Here is a 25,425-nt window from a genome sequence, read left to right on the forward strand (position 1 = left end):
CTGAGTGAATGGAGGCGGAGGAGTGAAAGAATGAAACAGTCCTTGGAGGGAGACAGTGAGACAGGGAGAGGGAAAGAGAGCGATGGGGGCTGTGGACCGTATCTTTATTTGGGAGACATTGTTTGGGTTTGGGCAGATGTGGGAGCCTGAAGCGAAGCCACATTCTCCGATGCACAGTACAGACACTTCAGACACTCCGAGAGGAGGAGGAAGGATGCACGTGTTAAAGCATGCACTCAGTCACACATATATATTATTGTACATGCACAAATGGGCTCACAGTTTTTTATTTTTCTCATACTTCTCATAGATGTTGCACTCTGCTGTAGCGCCTGTCTTTTCTAAGCCCCCTCCCGAAAAGCCCAGTCTGCTCTGATTGGTCAGCACTTACTGGTCTCCCAACGCTAGTCCGATCTCTGTCTCCGTAAAAATGCAGAAGACTGACTGCAACTGAGTGTATACTGGGATTTTCTACCCTCAGAAATCACAAATAAAGCCTTCTGAACCAAACACTTCACAACCGGACATGTCACAGCAGGAGTGTGACGAGAAATTATGGAGAAATGAACAACTCGAGCAACCGATATTACAGCTTTGTCTGCTGTTAGCATGTAGCTACATGTCGTTAGCAGTGGACTTTGGGGGAATATAGCAGCACTTTCTTCCGTCAGAAATAACACTTTATGAACCAAACGCAACACAACCGGACATGTTCCGGCAGGAGTGTGATACGGAATAAATCAACATAAGCAACCGATATTACACTTTTGTCTGCTGTTAGCATTCAGCTACATGTAGTAAGCAGCAGTAAACATTCCTTGTGGAGCTCTGGGTAGCTGGACTTTGTGGGCGTGCCTGGCCTGGTTTTCCTGGAGCAGATGACCTTATTTAAAAAACTGTGAAGGCTTGATATCAGACCGCTGAGAAGGTAGAAAAAACTGTCTGAAAGGAGGCGCTAGACTGGTCACCCAATAGGTTTACCTAATTTTTTGAGACTTTGCTCATGTTTAGCATGAACATATATATATATATGACAGAAAACATAAAAGGGCCACTTTACCAAAGTCATTTTGGTGCCCAAACTTCCATCACATACCGAATGTCATAAGATATCATTAAAATTGTTGTGCATACGTTTTTGTAAGACATCATACAAACCCATGTTTATGAGTGGGAGTATGTGCAGACTAGAGTGGCCAGTTCAGCTAACAAAGCCTGTTTTGTTACACCACCCTATCCAGTTTATGTGAATTTCTCAAGCCTCTCACTGATTCAGCCACACGTGACGTGACTAAGACAGGGCCACTGTGACACACACTGTGCACTGCGTATGAAGGAGTGTGCTCTGCAGTGTGCAGATCTTATCTGTACAGTCCTGCTTATGTTCTCCGGATCAGATATGGCAGCACTCGAGTATAAACTCACCAAGCACTCAACAGTAACTAAGGCATTTCTCACTGTGAGGAGTCAATAGCCAATGCTTTTTTAAAGCTGGAAAAGCAAAGTTTTCTAACTCCATATATCCTGGTTGTATCCACATGAGTTAGTTAGGCTTAATACACACTTTTCTCCCCTAAAACATGTCCCCCTCTTTGGAACAGCGTCTTGAGTGGGCATGCCAGCGGTTAACTGTTGGTTAACGGTGTATATACTGCAGAGAAATATAAACTGTTAGACTTCTGTGCCTACATTGATCTGGGTTTTCCCACCTGATCTTGATTTCCCCTCCAAACCTCCCAAATGCCCCCCCATTCTTCTGTGAGCACGAAGCTTGTTGTATGTTATGAATCGCATGTATGGAATATTCTGATTAAGATGCAGTGCACATTAAGATCTCACACATGAGAGTCCAGATGAAGTAGCTCTGCTGGTTTCATCGTGTGACCTCCAAGATGCACTGGAGCAGTCAACAGCTGAGTGTAAAGCAGCTAGTGTGAGAGTGCCGGAGTCTGAGGTCATGGAGCTCTGCCAGGAAACGGTGGATTGTTCCCTTCACATTGGGACTGGGGGTTGCCGCCAAAAGTGAAGGACTTAAAAAATTTCAGGGTGTTGTTCCAGTTAGAGTTTGATGGAGCATCAGATCCAAAGGCAGATGGGTTCAATGAGGTCGGCAGTAATGCAGGATCTGAAGCGGACTCTCGTGGGGGAAGAGGGGGCTGATCATGCAGGAGAGTTCTTTATTAATCATTATAGACTCCATACCACAACTGTGTGCATTAAATTGGATAGAGACAACAAGAAAGAATGAAACCACTGGTACAAGAAACTAAGTGGGTTTCTTGTCTGAGGTGATAATATACTCAAGAAATAAGCGCTTGTCAGATTGTTTAGAAGTATCTCAAATCTCCTCCCCCTCCCTCCCACACCTCTCCAACACTGTAATTTTTGACAGTGGCGATGCACTGGACCGGCTATTTGAATCTCCGCACCCACCAGATACATTATGAGAGGCCCGACCTGCAGAAACTCCGAACTGCATTATAGAAGCACGGATGTCAGGACAGAGGACTGAGACAAGGACGAGCACTAGGGCTACTGATATCAGTGTTTTTAATAATCAAGCATTCGACAGATTATTCCATAAATTAAAGCAATTTTTACCGTATGGTCCACTGAAAGAAAACCACCAGGTGTTGAAACTCAAAAATATTAAATTCTCAAATATTTCTGATAAAAGTCTGAGACCCATTCTTGAGAATTGGGAAAAATCATGTCCTACCAGAAAAACTTAAAATTATTAATTATCAACACACTAGTTCAATTTCTTTTGGGTGAAAATGTGCTTTTAAAGGGTTCGTATATATGAAATAAATATGATTTAGAAAATGTATTGGTGTGTTTTTTTTTTTACTTCTAAACTTACTGTCAGAAAACACTGTCGTCCCAGAACACAACTTAAAACGATAAAATGTGTTGAGCACTTCAAAATCTAAAAATAACAATACCCACTGATAACATAGATGTAAAATGTACTATTATAATCATCTTTGTTTAAAAATATTAAAAAAAAATGTTGGCCCTTTAAAGTTTTGTCCCAGATATTTGTCAACTCCTTAATCAGGCTTGAAACTGGTTAGCTATATCCTAAGGACCCCTGTTTCACTTCCTGGTTTCAAAAAAAGGTGGGAAAGCTGTTCAGGCACTGGAGCTTTCTATTTTCTGATCAATTCAGGAAATAATATTGCTATCAGGTGTGTCTCAATCATAACAGGTCAACTCTGTTGCCCTAAATCAAAACAGAATGTCAATTTTGCATTTTGATAGCATTAAGAGAATTCTTAACACCTTTAAAAAATAAAATGGCTCCTCACTACAACTATGCTGTGAAGTGAAAAACAAAAGTGACATTTCGTCAACTCCGTAAGACGTCAACTGTGTCAGATATTTCATCTTATAGAGTTGACAAATATGCTGACGAAGGTGACATAACTCTCTTTTATTCCTTTAATAATTGAATAATGTGTTTGAAATCAGTGCTTTCTTTTCAATTACATTATATAGATACAATTACTACATTAATGAAGTGTTTTAATGGAGGCTCATCAATGACTAAGAAGGCTATTTATTTCAAAATGTTTCAGGTGCAAATGGCTAAACACTACCTCTCATTAGAGGCGAAGAGAATCAGAGAAAGAGAGGCAGAGGATGAATAATCAGATGGACAGAAAGGCAGAAGAACAACAAAGGGAGAGAGAAAGGTGGAGAATAGGGTTTGTTATTGTTATTTAGTTTGAAAGTTGATCAGTTTGAATGCAAAGTTTCTCAAATCTTCTCAAATTTTTTTAAGGTATCGATGAATTAGCTGATTTCAAGTAGGGATGCTCGATATTGGCTTTTCTGCGGATATCCGATATTCCGATATTGTCCAACCCTTAATTTCCGATACCGATATCACCCGATACCGATATATGCAGCCTTTTTACACCAAAATTAATCACATATCACCTATTATGGAATTAACACATTATGCCTAATTGTATTGTGATGCCCCACTGGATGCATACATAAATGCAACACGGCTTTTCAAATGTAAACACAGTCTGTACAAAATAAGTTATTGAAAAAAGTGCCATTCATTTATTTGTTTGTGTTTTTAGAGAGAATATTTTGCCTCAAACACACTACAGACAACATCACAACAAGGAAGATGCATAGCTTCAGTCCAGAGTAGTAAACAAACATAGTCCTCTTTTTCCAGACTGAGTAACTTGACAAATAATACAATCAATAAATCAGCAGTCAAGCTCAACATGCTAACCTGTAGTGGATCTAATGGATACAGCACCAGAAATTAGCTTCTCGACGTGACTGTAAACAATGCTGTACAATTCAGGTAAACACTGGTCTGACAAATACTTGCGCCTGGGCATGACATAACGTTGCTCAAGGAACTCCACACGTTTGGTGAATCCGGCATCTTGAACGATAGAAAAAGTTTGTTTCTCGGTGTCGGCTGTTGCTTCTTTTCATCACTGTGCTGCACAGATGTAGCGTTTAACTCCGCATGATTCTTCTTGAGGTGGGTGATCAAATGTGATGTATTAAAGGAAGACGCCTTGTTTCCTCCTCTCATAACTGACGCCTTGCAGTCATTGCAAAGCGCACATATACTGTTAGTAGGTGACACTTGGAAATACTTCCAAACCACGGACTTCTCATGCACCGGGAGAGCTGAAGCTTGTTAGCCACGGTTAGCAACCTACGAGTGAAGCGTGTTGTTGTTGTTATACGTCATCAAGCACGCGCCTGTAAACGGCCCGTGTTGCATTCAGGTACACTCGGAAATGCTGAAGCCTACAGAACTAACATCGGTTGTAAAAACCCGATACCGATAATTCCCGATATTACATTTTTAACTCAATATCGGCCGATAATATCGGTGGGCCGATATTATCGGACATCCCTAATTTCAAGTCCAAATCTAAAACAATCAAAAAGACTAGATTAATGTTTGTAATGGCTTTCTGTGTGTGTTTACAGGTTTTTAAGGTCACTCATAGTCATAGAGAAGTCACACAAACTTTTTTCTGTGATTTTCATGAAATCTATGTTCATAATGGTTTATAAAATGAGTTCACGTTGATACAAATAGTCTTTGGGACCCCTAATGTGTGTTCTTTGTGTTATAAATTATGTTATATGTTGTATAACAAAAGATAAATTACATTGTCGACAAAATACAGCTTATTCAATCATCTCGTATTTAAAACAACAAAAATCATTAAACTTTCCCTTAATGTTTTGTATAATAATACTATGACGAAGTTGAAAAAGTTTAAGCCCTCAGCTGTAAAAAAAAATGCTATTTAAAAAAAATTAGATCACTGGGTGGTTGGCAGGCGGCACAGTGCAGTGGTGGTTAGCACTGTCGCCTGGTTCCTGGTTCGAAAACCCGGCTGGGGCCCTTCTGTGTGGAGTTTGCATGTTATCTCCGTGTCTGTGTGGGTTCTTCCTCCCACAGTCCAAAGACATGCAGGTGTTCATTGGTGACTCTAAACTTTGGGGGGAGGCGGAGTCAATTTTTTAAGTGCTGTGCAACATACCAGAAAGGTAAGAATAGCTTTAATCGAGTTATCGGAAAAGAAATACCTTTTGCTTTATTAAAGAGAACTAGTAAATGAACAACTAATTGGTTTCCCCTTTTTAAAGAAAAACAACATTTGTATTGCTTTTATACAATAAAAGTATCTGTCAAACCTAACCCATTATATGCATTTAGGTGCCAAATTCAAGCAATACACAAGTGGCATATACGCGTGGGACTTTTGGTGAAAGGGCCATATCATCTGCATGTGCTCGCTAATCACCAACACCACCCAAGCCCAAATTTGCAGGCATGATAATCAGCTCAGATCCTGTGTATCTCTTAGGTCCTCAGTGTTAGCATGTAGCTACATGTAGTAAACAGCAGCACGTTCGTGTCTGAAAGGAGGCGTTGACAGCGGTCTGTATCCTGAGCCGATCTGCGGGGAGCTAGACTGGTTACCCAATAACATGTTTACCTCATTATTTGAGACTTTGGTCATGTTAAGCATAAACATCCGACATTATAATGATATATATATGACAGAAAATAAGGAAAAACGTAATAGGTCCCCTTTAACCAAGTCGTTTTGGTGCCTAAACTCAACTGCCTACTTTTGTTGCCTACAATCAACCATTGCATACCGGTTGTCGTTTCATGGCATTAAATAGAATGTCATATTTCCATAGATATCATATGAACCAGTTTCCGTCACATTTCATAAGGTATCTTTCAAATTTTTGTGCATAAGATTTCGTAAGATATCATACAAAACCAACCATCACCAACTCCATCCAAGCCATGTGACCTCTTTCCCAAATTTGCAGGCATGATAATCAGCTCAGATCCTGTGCATCAGTAATTCTATCTGTAAGTTCTGTTTGACAGAAGGTCCTCAGTGTACATGGGTGATTCACACTAAGAGCAGAACGGATCACATTTAGTCCCTATGAAACATATTTCAGTCCAGTGATCCCTGCAAGTGAAGATTTATAGAGCACCATGGAAGAGTATTCCACTGTTCTGGCAAAGGACCTGGGTATGAAGGGGGAAAAAACTGGGAAAATGAGGCCCAAGTTGAAAATAACTGTAATTACTCTTAAACTGAGCTAATGTTTTTCAAGCTATAACTCAAAATAGCTACACTGATGTAGACTACAAGCAAAACCATTCTCTCTGCCACCATAACCTTAATTTGGTAACAAATTGACCGTATTATATAAATCCCACTGACTTTAGAGGTTCCTAAATTGACTTGCTGCCACATAAGACGAGTCTTTTTAAAGCAGGTCTTCTCTCCTTTGCCGTTGCTGTGAGCTGAGGCATTATTTCCTCAAGCCTACTCTTCAGTGTCGAAACCAACAGACTGTGGTTAACAGAGGTACCACAGAGGGTGCTTCGCAGTCATTCAGCTGATATTTCACACATGCAGACGTTCCATGACGAGAAATGACTGTATTTTGGCATGACGTCAGCGCAGGGGTGTGCTGTTAGTTTTCCAGCTTGCAGGGGAAGCACCTGGCTGTGTGCTGGAGGCTCTACAGCAGTGGTCTGACCCCCGGCATTCCACTACAGGGATTATGCCAGGCTAAATCACCATCCAAACCTATGCTACCCCCCCACTTCTCACTCGTGCTCAGCTCTACAGTTTCATAATAAACACAGCTGACACTCTACCAGGAGAAGCATTAGGGAGACAATGTGGTTCTCCATCATTTAGCTAATTGCTTACAGTAGTTCCCCTGGCTACAGAAACATAATGGCACATGGCAATCCACACCCATGACAAACAATACATGATAATAATGTAATAATAAAGATAACAACAATGTGAGCCTAACATTAAAATGAGAGAACTTGACTTCAAATTACTGGCCTCTTCAAGTGGAAGAAGAAAATCACACTTTAATGTTTATTACGGGGCAACCTGCACTCAACATATTTCATCCACATGAAGGAGCCAGGGGGGAGTCTCCCTCCAGACGGCCCCTGGCAGGCCCAGCTGCAGGGCTTCTATTACATGTTAACTGCCCATGATGATATTTCAACATTTGTAGGGGTGTCCCGAATTGTTATTGGAACGTCACGTTTAGTGTTAGAGCAGTAAGAATGCGCAACTGCCCTCTGACCAGTCGTTAAAGGTAACCCAGTTTGTATCACCAATGAATTGAACTGGTTTTACTATGGGCCCCCCGACATGCACCAGCAGCTGATGCAATGTCTAAGGAGAATCTACAGCGTCTGTTTATATGAGAACCAGGGCTGCGACTAGTCTCATTATCAGTGAATCTTTCTTTTCCGCTTACTCATTTGGTGTCTGTGTACGAAAACGGAGAAAAATTACACGATATAGACATAAAAAAAGGTGAAAGAAACTTATGATTGATATGATTAGTGGTGAAGTCAACGCTCTTTAAAGTCATTTGTGCTCTCTCTCTTTTCAATGAACCTCCTCCCACCGCCGCACTGCGCGCTCTGAGCTGGGCACAACAATACCACACGGACCAAAGAGAATTTCAAGGTCTGGAGCCTTACAAACTGTCAGAGCGATGCGTACACTAGTTATTGTGCTGCCAACAACATAGGGCCCACTCTGATAATTCAAATGATGAGTGCATGTGTCAAATTATACGACATCAGGTTAAAACAGCAAGGTACAGTAACACTAATAGTAGTAGGGGAGACCGGGGTTGGTTGTCTCACAGGTTGGGCGCTGCATACACTAGTTATTGTGCTGCCATCAACATAGGGCCCTCTATGATAATTCAAATAATGAGTGAACGTGTCAAAAAAACATCAGGTTAAAACAGCAAGGTACAGTTACACTAATAGTAGTAGGGGAGACCGGGGTTGGTTGTCTCCCAGGTTGGGCGTCGCAATGCTTATTACAGCCGGGCGCGGTCTCATCTGGATATCAAACATTTGGTGATACTCATTTCTATCTAAGACAATACACACACTGAGGAGAGGAGACATTTCAAATGTTTACTCCTCAGTTGCTAGCTAAAGACATAAGGTAGCTAGAATAAAACCTGTGCCAAGGGGTCAAGGTGGGGTTGGTTGTCACACGTGTCAGATGTTATATATAATATATATATTCATAATGAATCGTTATGAAACCATGGCTTTTTTTTAAAAAGTCAGTTTTTCAACACTTTAAATGAAGATTATTAAAAAAATCATGGTCCATATGATTATTTCACTATGTGTTCATCGTTTTTAACAAGTAGACAAATACAAAGGGCATTTGTGATTCTTATGGAAATGGTGATGCTATCATTTTAAACCTGATTTGTGTTTTGTCGGCGTATCGGAGCAACCAACCCCACCGAGTGTCTTTGTTAGTCAATAACTTGCTGTTTAATAAGTTAAAGGAGTGAAAGGGAAACCCATTCCAATCCAAAACCTTAGCCTTCCCCTGATGTAAGAACGACTATTGGAAGATTTGTTGATGATGAGAAATCCAGGCAAGAGTAAAAAGTGTGACAGCTGACCCCGGTCTCCCCTACTCTGCAAGTCAAACGTGACTTTGTGTCTCATGATTTGGACTTAGTTCAAGTTAAGTTAAGTTTAATCAAACTATCTTAGTATCGGATTCAGTCACACATTTCAATAAAACATAAAATCAATCAAACAATCAAGATTTTGCCCATAATTTTGATATGCATTTGCATTTTTCTTTGTATTATTCTTAACTTTTCTTTTTCTCCGTGGCGGGCTTCCACAGACACAAACCTAAATGCCTTTTTTCAGACGAGCACTCTGTCTTTGTGTTTATCCGCTAATGCAGTCTTGATACATATGTGGGATTTAGTCATACAGTGCAGGCATCAGAATGTAATTACTTTATAATGCCAAGAGGCTTTGAGAAACATGTCACTGTTGAACCAGTGAAAAGTAGCAACCAGGTGGCATTCAGGGGGAGCAAAGCTCTGCTGCTGCATACAACACAACAGCCCTATCACATACATTTTCTGTTATTTACTGACCGATAGAAACTATACAGCAGCGGAAATCGAGGGTTAGGGTGGGATCAATTGTCCTCCGGTCCAGGCAGAACGTGTCCCCAGAAGTCCATGAAAACCCATTTATGAGTGTCAGAAAAACGCGCTAGTAAGGAGTAAAAATCCCATGTAAAAAAAAGTTTAAATATATTTTAAAAGGATATAAACAGCTGATAAGACAGCAAGCCGTCGAGCATTTTATTCTTCGAGGGCGGGCCGATGAGAGAGACTATGATGGGGTGTCCTTGTTACGCAGACCACGGGCGAGGTATGGTCATAATAACTTATGGACTTGAAAGTTATCAGCTGTTAAATTCTTGCGTTTTCCAGTGTTGTGGGAATTTTGGATATTTCTAATTCATCATAGTTCATCATAGTTTTGTCAGGTCAGACGCAGTTCAGTGTCTCCTCTGTTTAACTTTATCATATGATTAGTGCATAGCTTGTTTGTGCTAAATGGATAACGTTAATAACAGCCTCATGAAGGTATAATGGCATATCTGTGCTTTTGTGATTGATTGATTGAATAAATGAATGAATGAATGATAAAAGTTCCTAAACATTAAAACATTTGTGTCTGTTTTGGACAATATGTTCAATAGAAAGAATTAGGAAAAAGATTTTACTGATGGCTTTCAGTTACTGCGGTAACTCCCTTTTCTTCCTTTTCATTTCCTCCTCATTGGGGGGAACAGTGAGCACCAAAAGGACAAACATCGAGATGACTCACTGTCGTTATGACTCATGACGCTCTGGTGGTGTCGGTCATAATGTTGGTAGTCGAACTGCAGAAATACAATGTTGTCCTGATGAAAGATGAGAGGATCTTTCGTACAGTGCAGTTTAGGGCTGCAGCTATCACATCTTTATGTCATTCTACCGATCAATCGGATAAAAAAAAAAAATGTACGCAGAATTATATATAATTCTGCAGAAATCCATTTCCACAACACCAGGCAGCGTGCGTGCGTGCGTGCGTGCGTGCGTGCGTGCGTGCGTGCGTGCGTGCGTGCTCCACTGACACATTTACTCAAACCAAACTATAAAGACTAATCAGGGAGGTGACGCTATGTTTAACATTCATGAAAAACTAAACATTAAGGCATTCACAAGGACAGCTAACGTTACGCATTCTCTTCCTGTTTTTCCATAACTACAGTAACCGCCCTCCTTAAACCAGAACAGCAGCGCTGTGTGAAATGGTGTTAACAACGGGCTGCTTTGGGCTCAGACGCTGAATCATCAATGTTGTGCTGTTGTGGTAGAACAGTTCTAGGTAACAGTGGACACATTGCACCTTTTTGGCATCTTTTTTAAGTGTGAAATGATCCCAATCTTATTCTCTGTCTTTTCCAGATGTAGTGGTGTACATCCGCAAAAACAGTCCGTGTGGAACACTGACCCCTGCGCTGAACAGGCCGCAGAACACACGTGATAGGTGCCACGCCACAAAGATTTAGCCTTGATGTATTTTTGTAACTGAGTAACTCGAGTTACACAAGTAATTGTTTCAGCCCTAGTGCAGTTCACATTTTATGTCTGATGTCCACTCAGAAAATACATCGCAGTGTTCTTTTTGAAACCACTGAGACACAGAGAGGGATCACCTCTGAACCTTGAACCAGTCTGGAACTGGAGTGAGAAAGTTGTTAGCTTAGCTGAGCATACACACTGGAGGCAGGGAAAAATACACCTATTAACACAGCTAAAGCTCACTGATGAACTAGGGTCGGACACATGGGATTTTTAAGGCCGATACCGATTTTAGAGGAGAAAAAAAATCACCAGTCACCGATAACCGAGTAACATTTGTGAACCGGAATGAAAATTGTGCACGATAAGACTCTGAAACGGTACTCAGAAGGGTCCTTTCATGAACAAATTACTTTATTACAGATTATTTAACATAAGTAGAGATTATATATACACAATGTATAATATAGTAAATCAATTCTAAATTAACAGTGAGAAAATATAAAGCCAAATAAACATCATCTTCAGTATCTGTCAATGGCTGACTTTTAAATAAAGAATAAATGAAAAAACAACTTAGTACTAGTACTATATATGTACTGTATGATCAGAAGAGCTGCGACCATTAGTTAACTAATCGATTAGTCGATTGACAGAAAAATAATCGCTATTTTCAAACTAATTTGATAATCTATTAATCATTAAAGTAAACCCAAAAATGAAAGAAAATGCTCTCAAATGTGGATATTTCCTGCTTTCTCCTTTTTTAAATCATATTAAACTGAATATCTATGGGCTTTGGAGTGACAGAACAAGACATTTAAAGATAACACCTTGGACTCTGAGAATCTGGGATGGACATTTTATCCCATTTGATCAAAAAAAAAAAGATTGTTATAGTTGCAGCCCACATGTTCAGTATCAGTCGATTGCTTAACATTTAGATCTATAAATAATTTTTATGATACCATCTCAAAATATGTTCTGTAAAAAGAGCCGATGGTGGCTGAACAATGTATCAGTGTGGCTCTATAATGAACACCTTCTTTCTTTTATGCTCACACAAACTAAAGTGTAAAATGAACAGTCTTTTACTTTTTTTTACTTGCAACCCTTGTTAGACAGACAACAGCCTGGTTGGCTGTCTCCTGCTTCTCCCCGTCTTTATGCTAAGCCAGGCTAAGCATATTTCTCAAACTATTCTTTTCTTATTCTGATTTCTTACTAAATTTTTTGTACTTTTAGCCATTAAATCCGAAAGAATACGCTTGTACCCAAAGTTATTGCTAAGATGTGGGAACATGGTGACATGGCTAAAGGGAGGTCTGACGGCTAACGTGAGCAGTCAACTGATGATACAGGTTAAGACCCCACAGGTGAGCCAAACGTAGAAGAGAAAATGAGGGTGAGCAGCAAACTATTACCTGAACTGTCTGTTTTTAACAAACACAAAGATTCCCTGTGCAATGAAGCATTATTACCAACACAGCTTAAGACTGTTAGCTTGTTTACAGACCTTCTGTGTGACCGCTTATCCCTCACTCGGTCTGACTATGTAGACCAGGGCTGCCCAACCCTGCTCCTGGAGGGCCACTGTCCTGCATGTTTTAGGTTTCTCTCTGCTCGAACACAACTGAATCTAATGATGTGCTCGTTATCAAGCAGCTGAAGCTTGTGACAGGTTTGAAAATCGTTAGACTCAAGTGTGTTAGAGCAGAGAGAAACCTAAAACATGCAGGACAGTGGCCCTCCAGGAGCAGGATTGGGCAGCCCTGATGTAGACAAATACTTGGGGAGTTTCCAAAAACTGATGAAAAGATGTTCACACCTTAAAAAAAGACCCACATTGTTATAAAGTGGAAAATTCCTATACAACAAGACTGTAATTTTTATGGTCACGACAATTATTCGACAATTGTAAATGCTACAACATAGAGGAACAGAAAGATTGTAAAGTTGGAGGAGTGACCTAATAGTTTGCTAACATTAGATATCATAAGATAACTGTCATACCAGATAAAGTAGGAATCTACTGAACTTAGCAAAGGTTTATAAGAAATCACTTTTTAGAGGAAGGTAGTATATCTTCCTGTATGTGTGACTAAAGCTATATAGTAAGTGAAGTGAGTGCTGACTGAGAAACAGCTGAAGGGGAGTGTGGTGCAGCAACAGGTCCTGAATGATTCATTGTGCTGAGAAGAATGGAGCTGTTTGTAGAACAAAGCCGACGATACTGAAGATGACAACAGGATCGGATCAGAGATGCATTGTTCCCTGTGCCAGCTGTGCAAATCCCCACACATCAGCCTCGATTTATGATCATTTACAATTATGAAAGTGAACAGCGTGAAGCAGTGGCAGTAGGTTTCAATTATGGGGCTGAACGATTCATCAAATTCAAAGAGAAACCGCAATGTGACAATTCTTAAATTGCCATTTTTTCCAATGCGTCACAACCTAACCAAACAGAGAGCTGGAAACACCTGGCCCCAGGGGCTCCAGGTGCACACACACTGCCCTACGATCCAAGTGGCATCTGCCAACAAGGTAAAATACCTCGCCAAGCTTTGATGCTCACAGTAACAGAGCTCGACAGTGAGTGACTGAAGTGATTTTTCCCATTAATTAACTGCACTGGGACCAAAAAAACATCTGATTCAACTACCAGATGAATCGGGACCATAAAACATTTGATTTGGTGCAAAAACACATTTGGAAAATGAAAGAAAAGGCAAAAGTACAAGACTACATAACAACTGTAGAGTTCAGTGGTAGCAGCTCACTAGCCTTTCACGGCTTTGTGGGTGTGGTCAACATTTCCATGCCAAAAGCGAGCTTCATCAAGCAGAGATGTCAGTATGCACCTCACTTTGTGTGACTTGTTACGCTTAGGATGTGGGTAGCTAAGTACTTCCCCATGGCATTGGTATTGATACATGTTTTCTTAACACAGGGATGAAAGCTTGTGTTTAGTCTACATTTGATGGTTTAGACATCATGGCTAATGATCAAAATCCTGATGCAGACATAAACAGGATTTTTACTTCTGGAACCCCACTGTTGAGGTTAAAGTGGAATCCACATGTCGAAATATTACACTGGTGTATAGTGTTGCTTTCGTCAACGACAATCATGACGAAATATTTTCGTCAACAAACCTTTATCACGTGAGGAAAACTAGACGAGACGCAACGTAAATGCTGGTCATATGACGATAACTATAACTAAATATATAATGTTGTTGATAAATAAAAACGAGACAAAATGTGGTTTACAAAATAAAAACTATGCTAAAATGTCTCTTCTATTTAGATTCAGAAGATGCGGCTACTGTGAGTAAGCGTTAACGACAACTGAGAAAGAAAAATAGGAAAAACACCACGAATCTTAAGAGACACCCCAGGGCATCCCATAATGAAATTTAGCTAAGTCAAGACATTAAAGTAACGATACTTTCTGTTTTAGAAAGATCGTGCAACATGCCAACTCATGAGGCTACAGTAAATGTGTCGGATTTTAACACTAGCTTTAGCCGTTAGCCACTGGAGCTGAGAACAAATGTGCGTGATTAGCGTGTGTGTGTGTGTGTGTGTGTGTGTGTGTGTGTGTGTGTGTGTGTGTGCATATTTGTTTGTGTGAGAGTGTACCGTGGGTTTTCAGTCCCTACCTGACTGACTGACTCACTCTATAAGTGCACTAAGCATCCCTTGTTGGCCAAATACTTTCACTTGTTTTGTTATTCACACTGAACTGAATTTGGCATCAACATGCCTTTGAATAACCTATTCTAGACCTGTACATGCATGTAAACAAAATATATTTGCATGGGTTTGTCTAAAAGAAAATGTTGGTTTCGTTTATACTGCTAGGTACTTTTATTATATTGATTAAATATAATTGCATTAATAAAAAAAGAGACTAATATTAAATTTTCTTTGACTAAAACTAGACTGAAATGTCATAAGTTTTCGTCGACTAACACTAGACAAAAATGGCCATGGACAATTCGGACAAAAATAAGACTAAAATGCTCAGACTTTTAGTCGACTGAAACTTGATTAGACTATAACCGTGACTAAAAATAATAAAAACTAAAATGACAGCTCGACACAAAGACGAGACTAAAACTAAAAGTAAAACAGGCGGCCAAAAACAACGCTACTGGTATAAGAGTAGGCTAATGTGTGTGTAGCGAGTGTGTGGTTGAGCAAATGAGAGTAGTGTGGGGCAGCTGTTGGCGATCACAGCAGAGAAGAAATGAACAGTAAAGTTGTCTGGGGGTCGTAAATGTACAGTGTAGGTTTCAGTTTGTCTCTGAAGAAATGCGTCTCCCGTCCACGGTCTAGAAACATGTTCATTTATCTGTGTTCAAGAGTCAAGATGCACTTCACTTTGTGTGATTTGCTACAAAACTGTAACTGACTGGAGATCAGTGAGATTCATATTCATTTTTCAATGATACTAATGTAGATAGGGGAGAAGATAATGAATGGAGAATTACGTCACACAAATGCAATACTGGTCTCAAAAAATCGCAATCAGATCATTTCCCCATATTCTTCCGACCAAGTTCCAATAAATGAGCAGAATGAGGAAACAGAGAAGCTTTCAGTCATTTCATGGTGCCATCCTACCCCCTCCGTCTCATCAACCATCTCATCAACCTCCAGATGACACATTCAAGAAGAACTGGGAGAAACCTCCAGTTTCGTTATGTGTAGTTCAGCCTACATACAGTAGGAGGTGAATCTCTTCATTCCAGACGAACTACTGTAATACTGAAAGTGACACTGAGACAGACAGGTAAATATTATCGCTCTGTATTGACAGACATGCAAGAAGATTTTTTTTTGTACATTTCAATTAAATCTTTTCTCAATTCAAATCAGCCAAGCCACAAAGTATGTGTGAGCAGAAAAAAAGTAACAAAAGTGAAAACAAGTAGTTGTCAAACTCTTGCTGATTTTTAACCATTTTGTCAGTTATATTTCATTGTTAATTATAAGGATCCAGCCAGCAGCGAACCAGCTTAGCGTAGCACAAAGAGTGGAAATGGGGGGGGTGAGAGCTAGCCTGCAGCGAGTTGGTCCATAGGTTCCCTGGGTTCAATGTTACCCGACCCCTTTTCCCCAAAAGGGTTCGATGTTCCCCGTTCGCATAAGCCTCTGCGGATTTAGTTCAGCATTATGTTAGGGCTACAGGTTATGGGTAGGGTTAGGGTCAGGATAGGGGGAAGAGTTAGGGTCTACTTAGGCCTATTCGCCGGGGAATTTGGCACTGATTGTGGAAAAAAAACAGACCAGGAACATAGGACCCTTTCTCTGACCTTTTTTGGAAAAAAGGTACAATGTTCCCCAATAATAAACAAAGCGGGGAACAAGGACCTTTTTTGGGAAAAGCGGGGAACATAGGTACACTCCCCCTACAGCAGTGGTTCCCAACCTAAAGTCTAAGGTAGGCTGCCCCCACAGCCCTGTCAAATGGATACATCCCTCTTGAACAATTCCGAGTGTGTTCCAGTATTTATTGCATGAAAGAATTGAACTGTCACTATTTAGGTCGGTTTTGTCAGCAATTGTACAATTGTACTAGACAGTGCTTGGAGTGTAGCTGAATATTGTTTAACCAACCTTATCCTCTTTGGCCTTTTTTAGCTTATTATTTTAACTGTTTGGTCAGAAAGCCTACTTTTAGCATTACTTTTAGCTAACTATTTTAATTGTTTATCCATTACTTTTAGCTTACTATTTTAATTGTTTAGACATTACTTTTAGCTAACTATTTTAATTGTTTATCAATTACTTTTAGCTCACTATTTTAATTTTTTAGACATTGCTTTTAGTTTACTATTTTTATTGTTTAGACATTAACTTTAGCTAACTATTTTAATTGTTTATCCATTACTTTTAGCTGACTATTTTAACTGTCTGTTGATTACATTTGGCTTTTTCAACTAGTTATCCATTTACGTTACTTTAAGCTAGCTATATCAACTGTTACTTTAGCTGGTTCATTCAATTATTTGAACGGTTTAGTCTACTTTTGTCAAATTACCTCAGCTATTTATGCATTACTTTTAACTTTTCAACTGTTAATCCATTACTTTTAGCTAAACATTTGAACTGTTTATCTCTTTATCCATGTATAACTACCTGTTTAAACTTCTGTGCTAGCTTGTTAACTAGTTCTCGCACTCTGCTTCAACATGTAATGTTCAGGTGTCACAGTAGGTATAGGCTTTGCGCTTAATCAAGTCATAATTAATATTTTTTCAAATGAATTGAGCTCCTTCACTTTCCAATGACCCCCTGGCAACTACAGAAGTACCTCCTGGGGTAAAAGTACCCACTGGTTGGGAATAAAAAGGACTAAAATCTTCCTCAGACCAGTTCAGACGTGAAACTTGTGCCAGTTAACATATCAATAGAGATGCTGCCCGGTAAAACAGGTAAACTAAGGCAACACTGGCTCAACAAAACAATTCTTTCCCCACCCTCTGACTGAGGTGTCACTTCACTCATCTTTACTGGTTTATTTTTAGGCGGTTCCACTTGACTGCAGAGGACAGTGTGACAGGAGAGCATGGTTAGCGGTGAGAATGGAGAACTGAACCCACAACACCACAAGCATCAACATTGTGGGCTCACATGAAAGTGAGAAGATCTGTGATAAGTCACCCGGGATCAGATAAGCGAGTTGTCATTGCGTAATTTAGCCTAGCTTAAGGGCTGAGCCTTTATCTAGATTTGCATCTTTTTTATTTTTTTTAAAGTGTCCATGCAAACAACTGGGGGGATATTCTAAGTTTAAACCAAACCTATCCATCTATTCTGTCAGCTCCTGTGTCCTTTATTTTTATTATCGATTAATATGAGAACTGACATGGGACGATATAGTGAATCTTTGAACTGGAATGAAAATAGGCTTCTTCTATGTGGACTGTGCACCAAATGTACACCAATATGATTATGCAAAGGTTCTCAGAAGGACAACAACAAAAAGTAATTCAAGCAGTCGGGTTGCCAGTTTGGTCAGACCCGGCCCAGTAGCTACAGGAGACCGGAGTCTGTTTGAGCCTGTTTGAACCCATCCCCTCCAGCAAATCACACCATAAAAACAAGTGCCGCAGAAAAGTTTGACTGACAGTTACCGTTACTGTTAGCCATTACAGCTAAGTAAAGATGAAAGTGGTGTTAGTGATCAAGGAGAACCGTAGCCATTTGGGCGTGCGTTTTAATGGCGTTTCTCTCCTTTCTCTCAGTCCATGGAGTGAATGCTCGGCCTATATTGACTCTGTTTTTTCGTTGTCTCCAGTCACTCAGCTGCTGGGAAAAATAACGCCCCCTTCACTGAGGCTCCAAAGCAGCTGCAGGATTGGCAAACTCCATTTCACCCAGTGCCAGCCTACAGTAGCTGCACCCAACAACAGACAACCCTGGCAACCAGCAACGCCCAACGCTATTGGCTGCTACAATAGAAACAGAACGGGACAAAAAGACATTGTCAAACCTGTAAAAAAAAAGTTTAAACATTAATTCAGACTAAATATATTTTTTTATAGAAAAACAATACTTTTATTCTGTACCCCTCAAAATGCCCCGTCAGTGTATTTCTCTTAATAAAGATTCTACATATTCAACCTTTAACATTTATCATACAATGTATTACATTTTCAACCAATTCTAGAAGGGAATACTGACAATAATAAATAAATAATAAAAAAATAAAAACAAACATTAAATAACTAAATAATTTAATTCAATAAATTAATGAATTAAATTTTATTTAAAGTGCCAAATCATAACAAAAGTTCTCTCAGGAAACTTTACATATGGAGTAGGTAAAGACCACACTCTATGACTTAGTTATGATTTAAATAGACCCAACAATTCCCCCGTAGAGTACGGTGATCATCAAAAAGTGATTGTGAAAGTGAAAAGACTTGATTCTTTTCGGCACTACTACCCTTAGGGCGCACTCACACTATCCAGCCGTACCGTGCTCCGTGCTTTAGGGCACTTGTACCCCCCTCCCTCTCCCGCCCAGGCCCGTTTGTACTCACACTACCTGGGCCTCGGCGAATGCTTCTTGCTGCCTATACATCATAACACGTCACACGCATTGATTGACGTCATCGCGATGCGTCGCTTTGTTTACAATCTTTACATAGACTTAGACAAAGAGTTTTTGTGCCTCTTGTCCACTGTTTTTGAATATTTTCATCGACCAAATCTGCAGTAAACACTCCACCTCCGCATCACACTAACGTGAACCTTTCGCCGCCATTGTTTTAAATGTCCGCGCATGGTGCGTCCTTCTTTTTTCTATGTCCGAACAGGCGCACATAAAATGAGATCAGAACTGGCGTAGGCCTCGTGCTCGTACACGTGTACACGCTCGTGCTCGTACATGTGCAAACGTGCTTTACCAAAGCCCACCTCTCCCAAACGGTCTGTGGACAGCAAGCCTACTGCGCCTAGGCGCGGTACGGTTGCACTCACACTGCTGAAACGAACTAGACTTTAGCCGTGAAACGTTCTTGGGCACGGTACGGATGGACAGTGTGAGTGCGCCCTTAAAGAGCGGCCTCTCTGCACCCTGCACCATTCTGCTGCTCCACCCGTCAACTCCATTCCTCAAACTGGTCTGAAACAAGACAAGAACCGCCCGCTGCTACAGGTTCCCATGATCCTATCCAAACCAGCGCAATAATCGGGAGGACTTGCTGTGGTGTCACTGGGTCACAAACGTGTTACCGTTTCTATCTCATCACATTCAGAGTGAAGAAGTGATACAAATGGCAGCTCTGGTGCGACGGCCAATAATGCTGGCCCTGCACCCGTCAATCTCTTGGATACAAGCTGATTATAACAAACTAACAGAATACTGGTGGTAACGACTCAACCCCAAACTCAATCGTTCTGATCACAGAGCCAGACACGGCAACTTAAAAGAAATAAACACAAAAATAAAACAAGTGGGATCTCTTTTCCTAGTTGAAACAGCAGAGTGTGAGCTCAGTGAGAAGGAGGGAGGCTGGGTGGGGAAGGGAGGAGCTGACCATGCAGACAGAGCAGCATGCCCTGTGCATTCACTCACACAGAGAGGAGACCTGAGGATTTCACTGGAATGTGTGTGGAATGAGGAAGTGTGCAGCCGCCGGGCCTCAGACAGCCAGTGAGGTTAGAGTTAATCTGATAAGAACAGCACGGGGAAACCATTTATTACAGCATCTCACAATGCTGTCTTTATCTCTGCGTGTCTTAGAAATAAAAATCCAAGTAGAGCTGGGCGATAAGGCCAAAACCTTCTATGTATCTATCGGTCATTTCAAATTTCAATAAGGATGCATATCACGATATAGCACGTTTCTTTGGTAATTCATTGTCAACATGAAAAAAAACACATGGTAAAGATTATTTTTTCCATACTTTTTCTATGTTTCATTAAGAACTTTAGTGCAAAATGAACATAACATGCAAGGATTAGAGGGAAAGTGCCATCCAAATGAGGGAAATATTCAATCCGCTGGTTTTTCGACATTAAGACAATATTCAATTCAATTCAATTCAATATTATTTATAGTGCCAAATCATAACAAAAGTCATCTCAGGACACTTTACAGAGTAGGTACAGACCCCACTCCATGACCCATCCATCATCCACACAGACCCAACAATTCCCCCATAGAGTAAAAAAATACAAAAATGAATACCATAGATCTTTTTTAATATCGTTTTATATATAATTTTATTTTCCTTTTACTTGAAGAATTACTTTATCTCAATAGATCATGATATCTGCTCATGTATGTGAAATAGTGGGTTATGCAATTTAATTGATGCTAATCTCATTTAACTGTGAAATAAATAATGTAATGTTTTATTTGGAAAAATGTCAAATGATAATCCCTCATGCCATGTCAGAGAGAGGTGGTTGTTTTGGGAAATTTAGACAATTTATTGTAGGCTGTATCACGACATTTCGATCGGAATTTTTAAATGTATCGATTCAATTAAGAGAGTGATCATATTGAATTATCGCGAGGCCCTAACTCGTGCTCAAATCCACGTCCAATTAAGATCCAATTAACTCGTGTTAAGACTAAATAAGAAGAGTGCAGCAGATTGTGTCGTCTTACCTCCAGGACCTGGACGTAACTGGAGGGGAACCATCCCCTGACTCCATCCCTCTCTCCCTCCCACCAGCCTCCTGGCAGAGCCTGGATCACCTTAATAATGTCCCCGGCCTCGAAGCTCAGTCCCTGCTGGTGCTGCTCTCCGCCGAACGCGTACAAACTTTTGCTGTAGGACCCAGACATGGTCAGCGTGTTCGGGGAAGACGGTCCCCCCCGCTCCTCTCCTCGGACTAAAAAACGGAGCCTGGTGCTCGGAGCCGGTTCTGCTCGCGGCACAGCGGACTGAGAAGTTAAGTGAAGTTGGTGAGCAGGTTCCCCTCACAGACCGCGGTGCTCCTCTCACCGCTCCTCCGGCTGCGCTGTCTGAGGACACCCGCGGCAAGCCGAACAGCGCGAGACGGGGGGAAGCGAGTCGAATACGTCTGACTTCAAAATAAAAGCGCGACGCGTTTAGACGTGACAGTAAACAAGTGACAAGCTATCTCCATGACAACCGAACAAACACTCAACATTAAAACGTATTATTAACTTATTAACATTATAAAACTTAGCAGTGTTTTGCTACTACCTGCCTACTACAACTGTTGCTAGTAATAGGCTACAAGGCTATGATTTAAATGACCTGTACTGGCAGTAAAATTAGCATATAGGCTAGCACGTAGTAATAGTACTTTCTCTCATCCTACCATAAGTAGCCTATTCTACTAAATCAGTTATTTTAGTTAACTATATAGTATAATATACTACTAGTCTATAGTAAGCATTCTTCATAAAGTTTGTAAAGCAGTTAGAAACCGTATGCTCAGTAGCCTGTTAAAATAACCATGAAGAAGACCTGACGGCCACTGGATGAGGGTGAGGGTGAAATTTATGACTCGGGCTTTTATGAAGAAATATCTTTATTTTGCATTTGTTTTTATGCGTCGTTTTAAAGTTTATTTTGAAAAATTTTAACGGAAGTTCTTTCTTATTGTGGCTGACTTGCAGCTCCTCTCTGGCTGCTTTACGCTTTGTCAATTCATTTGTCCACTTTAGGATGCACTTGTAAGCCCTCGTTTGACTAATTATTACTGCAGTTTCTTGCGCCGTTTATTTCATCTTTGTTTATTGATTTCGTTTTTGTTTTTATGATATCTTATATTAGAAGTGGGCGTGGTTGGAGTAAAGCAGGAGATAGAAGAAGAAGATGAAGAATTAGAAGAAGTATTACTTTTTTAATCCCGCAAGGGAAAAATCCATTTTTCCACTCTATTATTATTATTAGTCAGGTTATATACACACACACACAGAGCATTGAATAGGTTGACATTCTGTTTAACACAAAGACTTTTTGCTGAATCTTATTACTCAACTTTCAACATTTCATGTTTTTTTTGTCATTTCAACATTTCCACAGAAGCAGATTTGAGCCAAAGTTGACCCGAACATGAATTTGCCCGAAAGTTCCTCATTTCCACAGTTGCTTAGCACTATGACACATCACTGTTTATTTTTGTCCTATCACAACGGTCAATCAACAGTGAGACACCAGGATGACTAATGTGACAGATGACTGCTGAGTCTATATTTTGTTTCTTTACATTTCTACTGAATCTACTGAAATAAACGCAGCAGCGATCACTAAATGTTGGTGTTTTACGCCCCACCGCAAATGCAACAAGGTGAAGCTATTACCTGTCGCCTCACTGAGTTTAATGGAAATGTCATTTGTTTTGTTTGTGGGAGGGCAGTAGCATGTGAGACATTTTGATATTAAAAAACAGGCTGTTCACAAGTAGTCAAACACAAAATGAATGCAGTCAAAATACATGCTGCATAGGAACAGGATAAAATGCTCAAAGTATGAATAAGTTAACAATATAGAGAGGCATCAATGGCCAAACAGTCGGATTTGTCATGAACGGTGCTGAGAGTAACACAGAGAAACAGGACCCAAGTGCAGACACGGGAACAGAATACGATTCAAGTGTTTAATGAACAAAAGATAAACAAGGGTGTCCAGTGGGGAAACGGTGTAGGGTCCAGGGGAAAGGGTACGAAAAAAAGACGACGAGATGATAACGGGAAAGACACGAGCGGGTAGCGGATGAATGGTCGGGGATGTAGACGCAGGAATGGGATCTCGGGAAACAAAAAAGAAAGAAAGGAACAAAGAAGCAATTAGTGACAAACAAACACGGAGCGAATAAGCAATCAGAAAAAACGGGGAGCCAACCAACGCGACACGGTACCACCTAAATGAGGAAAACGGTTTGGCGCCGACTGTGTCCCACACCCGGCTCTTTATACTGCAGGAGGTGATCAGTGGAATCAGCTACATCTGGGCAGAACCACGCCTTCCAGCTCCAGAGGGAGACAAACACAAGCACAAAAGGGAGAAGGGAAGGACTGCCAGAACTGGGATCCTGACAGGATTACAGGGCTACTCCGAAAATCCATCCATCCATCCATCTTCAACCGCTTGAAGAGTTGAAGATGGGGGCTGGAGCTGATCCCAGCTGACATCGGGCGTGAGGCAGGCTTCACCCACAGTCACGCCTACGGGCAATTTAGAGTCATCAATTAACCTAACACATGCACATCTTTGGACTGTGGGGGAAACCCCACGCAGACACAGGGACAACATGCAAACATGCAAACACAGAAGGGCCCCAGCCGGGATTCGAACCGGGAACCCTCTTGCTGTGAGGCGACAGTGCTAACCATCATAATACTGTGCCGCCTACTCCGAAAATAGTAGGTTTAAAAAAACAATATTGAAACAGCATCTGTTGAAGATATCCAGACTTTAAGTCCGTGAAAAAGCTACACTTCTTCGGATTTTTCATTTAACCCTCCCTGATGCTGTAATACGTTAACTGGTGCATAAAGGAGTGCCCCTTTAAAATGAATGTATACAATGTATTGCAAAATGCTCTAACACGCCAAAAACATTTACCACATGCAAAAAAAGCATGTTTAAAAAAACAACAAACTTTGCGGTCAAATGGATATATTCTTTGAATCAATCATTTCCCAATGCCTAATACAAGGAAGGCAGGTAAGGGTGATATAGTGCAAGGTCATCCAAGAACTAAATCGCTGAAAAGAACAGAGCTTTACAGAGCGAGTCAAATTTGGAATGGAAATGGAAAGTGCCACTTGATATCCGTCAAGAAAAAAGTAAAATTATCCTTCAAAAAGAGGTTAAAGATGCATTTTTCAGTGGTTGACTAAGGGTTTATGGATAAAGCTGTATAGTTTTTATTTATTCCTCTAATATGGTAAATGCACTTTGTGCTGCACTTCTGTAAGGTACTTTGTCGTGCATTTTGTGCTCGACTCTTGTAATATATTTATTATGTATTTTGTAATGTTTTTACAATGTATTTATAATGTATTTTTACTGCTAAGTTGTTGGACTGTATTGAGTATTGTCTGCTGGAATGTGGACCCCAGGAAGACTAGCGAACTGCTAAGGTATAAGCTAATGGGGATCCTTATAAAAATACAAATAAAACTAATGGACAAAAAAGTACAAACTACTGCCTTAGTTTGAGCTTTATGCCTGTTTGTTGGTACTTTACATTTGTGTTTTGTGCCAAAAAAGGCAAGCAAACAAAGATGATTTTACTAGGGATAACAAACTCTGATGCACTCTGCACATGTACTTTTTTCAGTGCCCTGTTAAAATACTGGTAAAAGGGGGAGAGAGAGAGAGAGAGAGAGAGAGAGAGAGAGAGAGAGAGAGAGAGAGAGAGAGAGAGAGAGAGAGAGAGAGAGAGAGAGAGAGAGAAGCATTTTTTTAAGTATGTTCTTTTATTAATTGTATTCTTGTGTGCAGGTCTTTCTCTGCCCATGAACTGTTATTGACAGGGAAGACCCGCAGAGAGCCAATCCATTCATTATGGTTCAGCCTTTGTGCTGCATCCTTTATTCACCAAAGATCCAATAAAGAGTTTCGCCCAAACTAAAAAAGCCTTTTCAGAAACTTCTTTTTATCGTCCTGCATCAGATTTGTCATTCCATTTGTCTGGACCACAACAGCCACATACTAGGTTTTGACCTAGAGTGTTGTTTGCATTCTTTTCAAACTCGGAATTGCTGAGTATTGTAAATAAAAATAAACATATGTGCAACCAAAGACAACTCATGGGGAGAAATATCGACAAAACAAAATAAAAAGGTGAAACCGAAACACAAAAACGGGCTTGCAAATTGTGTGAACACCTCTGCGAAAGACGACTTTTGCTGTGCAAATACATAAAAACACAGAATGCCCAAGAGAAAAGTGCATTTACAGTTAT

At 40.4% G+C, this 25,425-nt stretch overlaps 1 protein-coding gene across 1 annotated transcript in view; it reads right to left on the bottom strand.

Annotated features, from left to right (window-relative positions):
- The window catches only part of gas7b (growth arrest-specific 7b), an 85,894-nt gene extending 64,430 nt beyond the window's left edge, over window positions 1-21,464 (bottom strand). Inside the window, exon 1 of the mRNA XM_083933184.1 lies at window positions 21,143-21,464. Coding sequence (XP_083789310.1) covers window positions 21,143-21,322 — 180 coding nt within the window. The 5' untranslated portion in view covers window positions 21,323-21,464. The remainder of the gene's footprint in view (window positions 1-21,142) is intronic.
- Between the last annotated feature and the right edge of the window lie 3,961 nt (window positions 21,465-25,425).

The sequence above is a fragment of the Echiichthys vipera genome (genome assembly GCF_963691815.1).
Source record: "Echiichthys vipera genome assembly, chromosome: 18".
NCBI classification, from domain to species: domain Eukaryota; kingdom Metazoa; phylum Chordata; class Actinopteri; order Perciformes; family Trachinidae; genus Echiichthys; species Echiichthys vipera.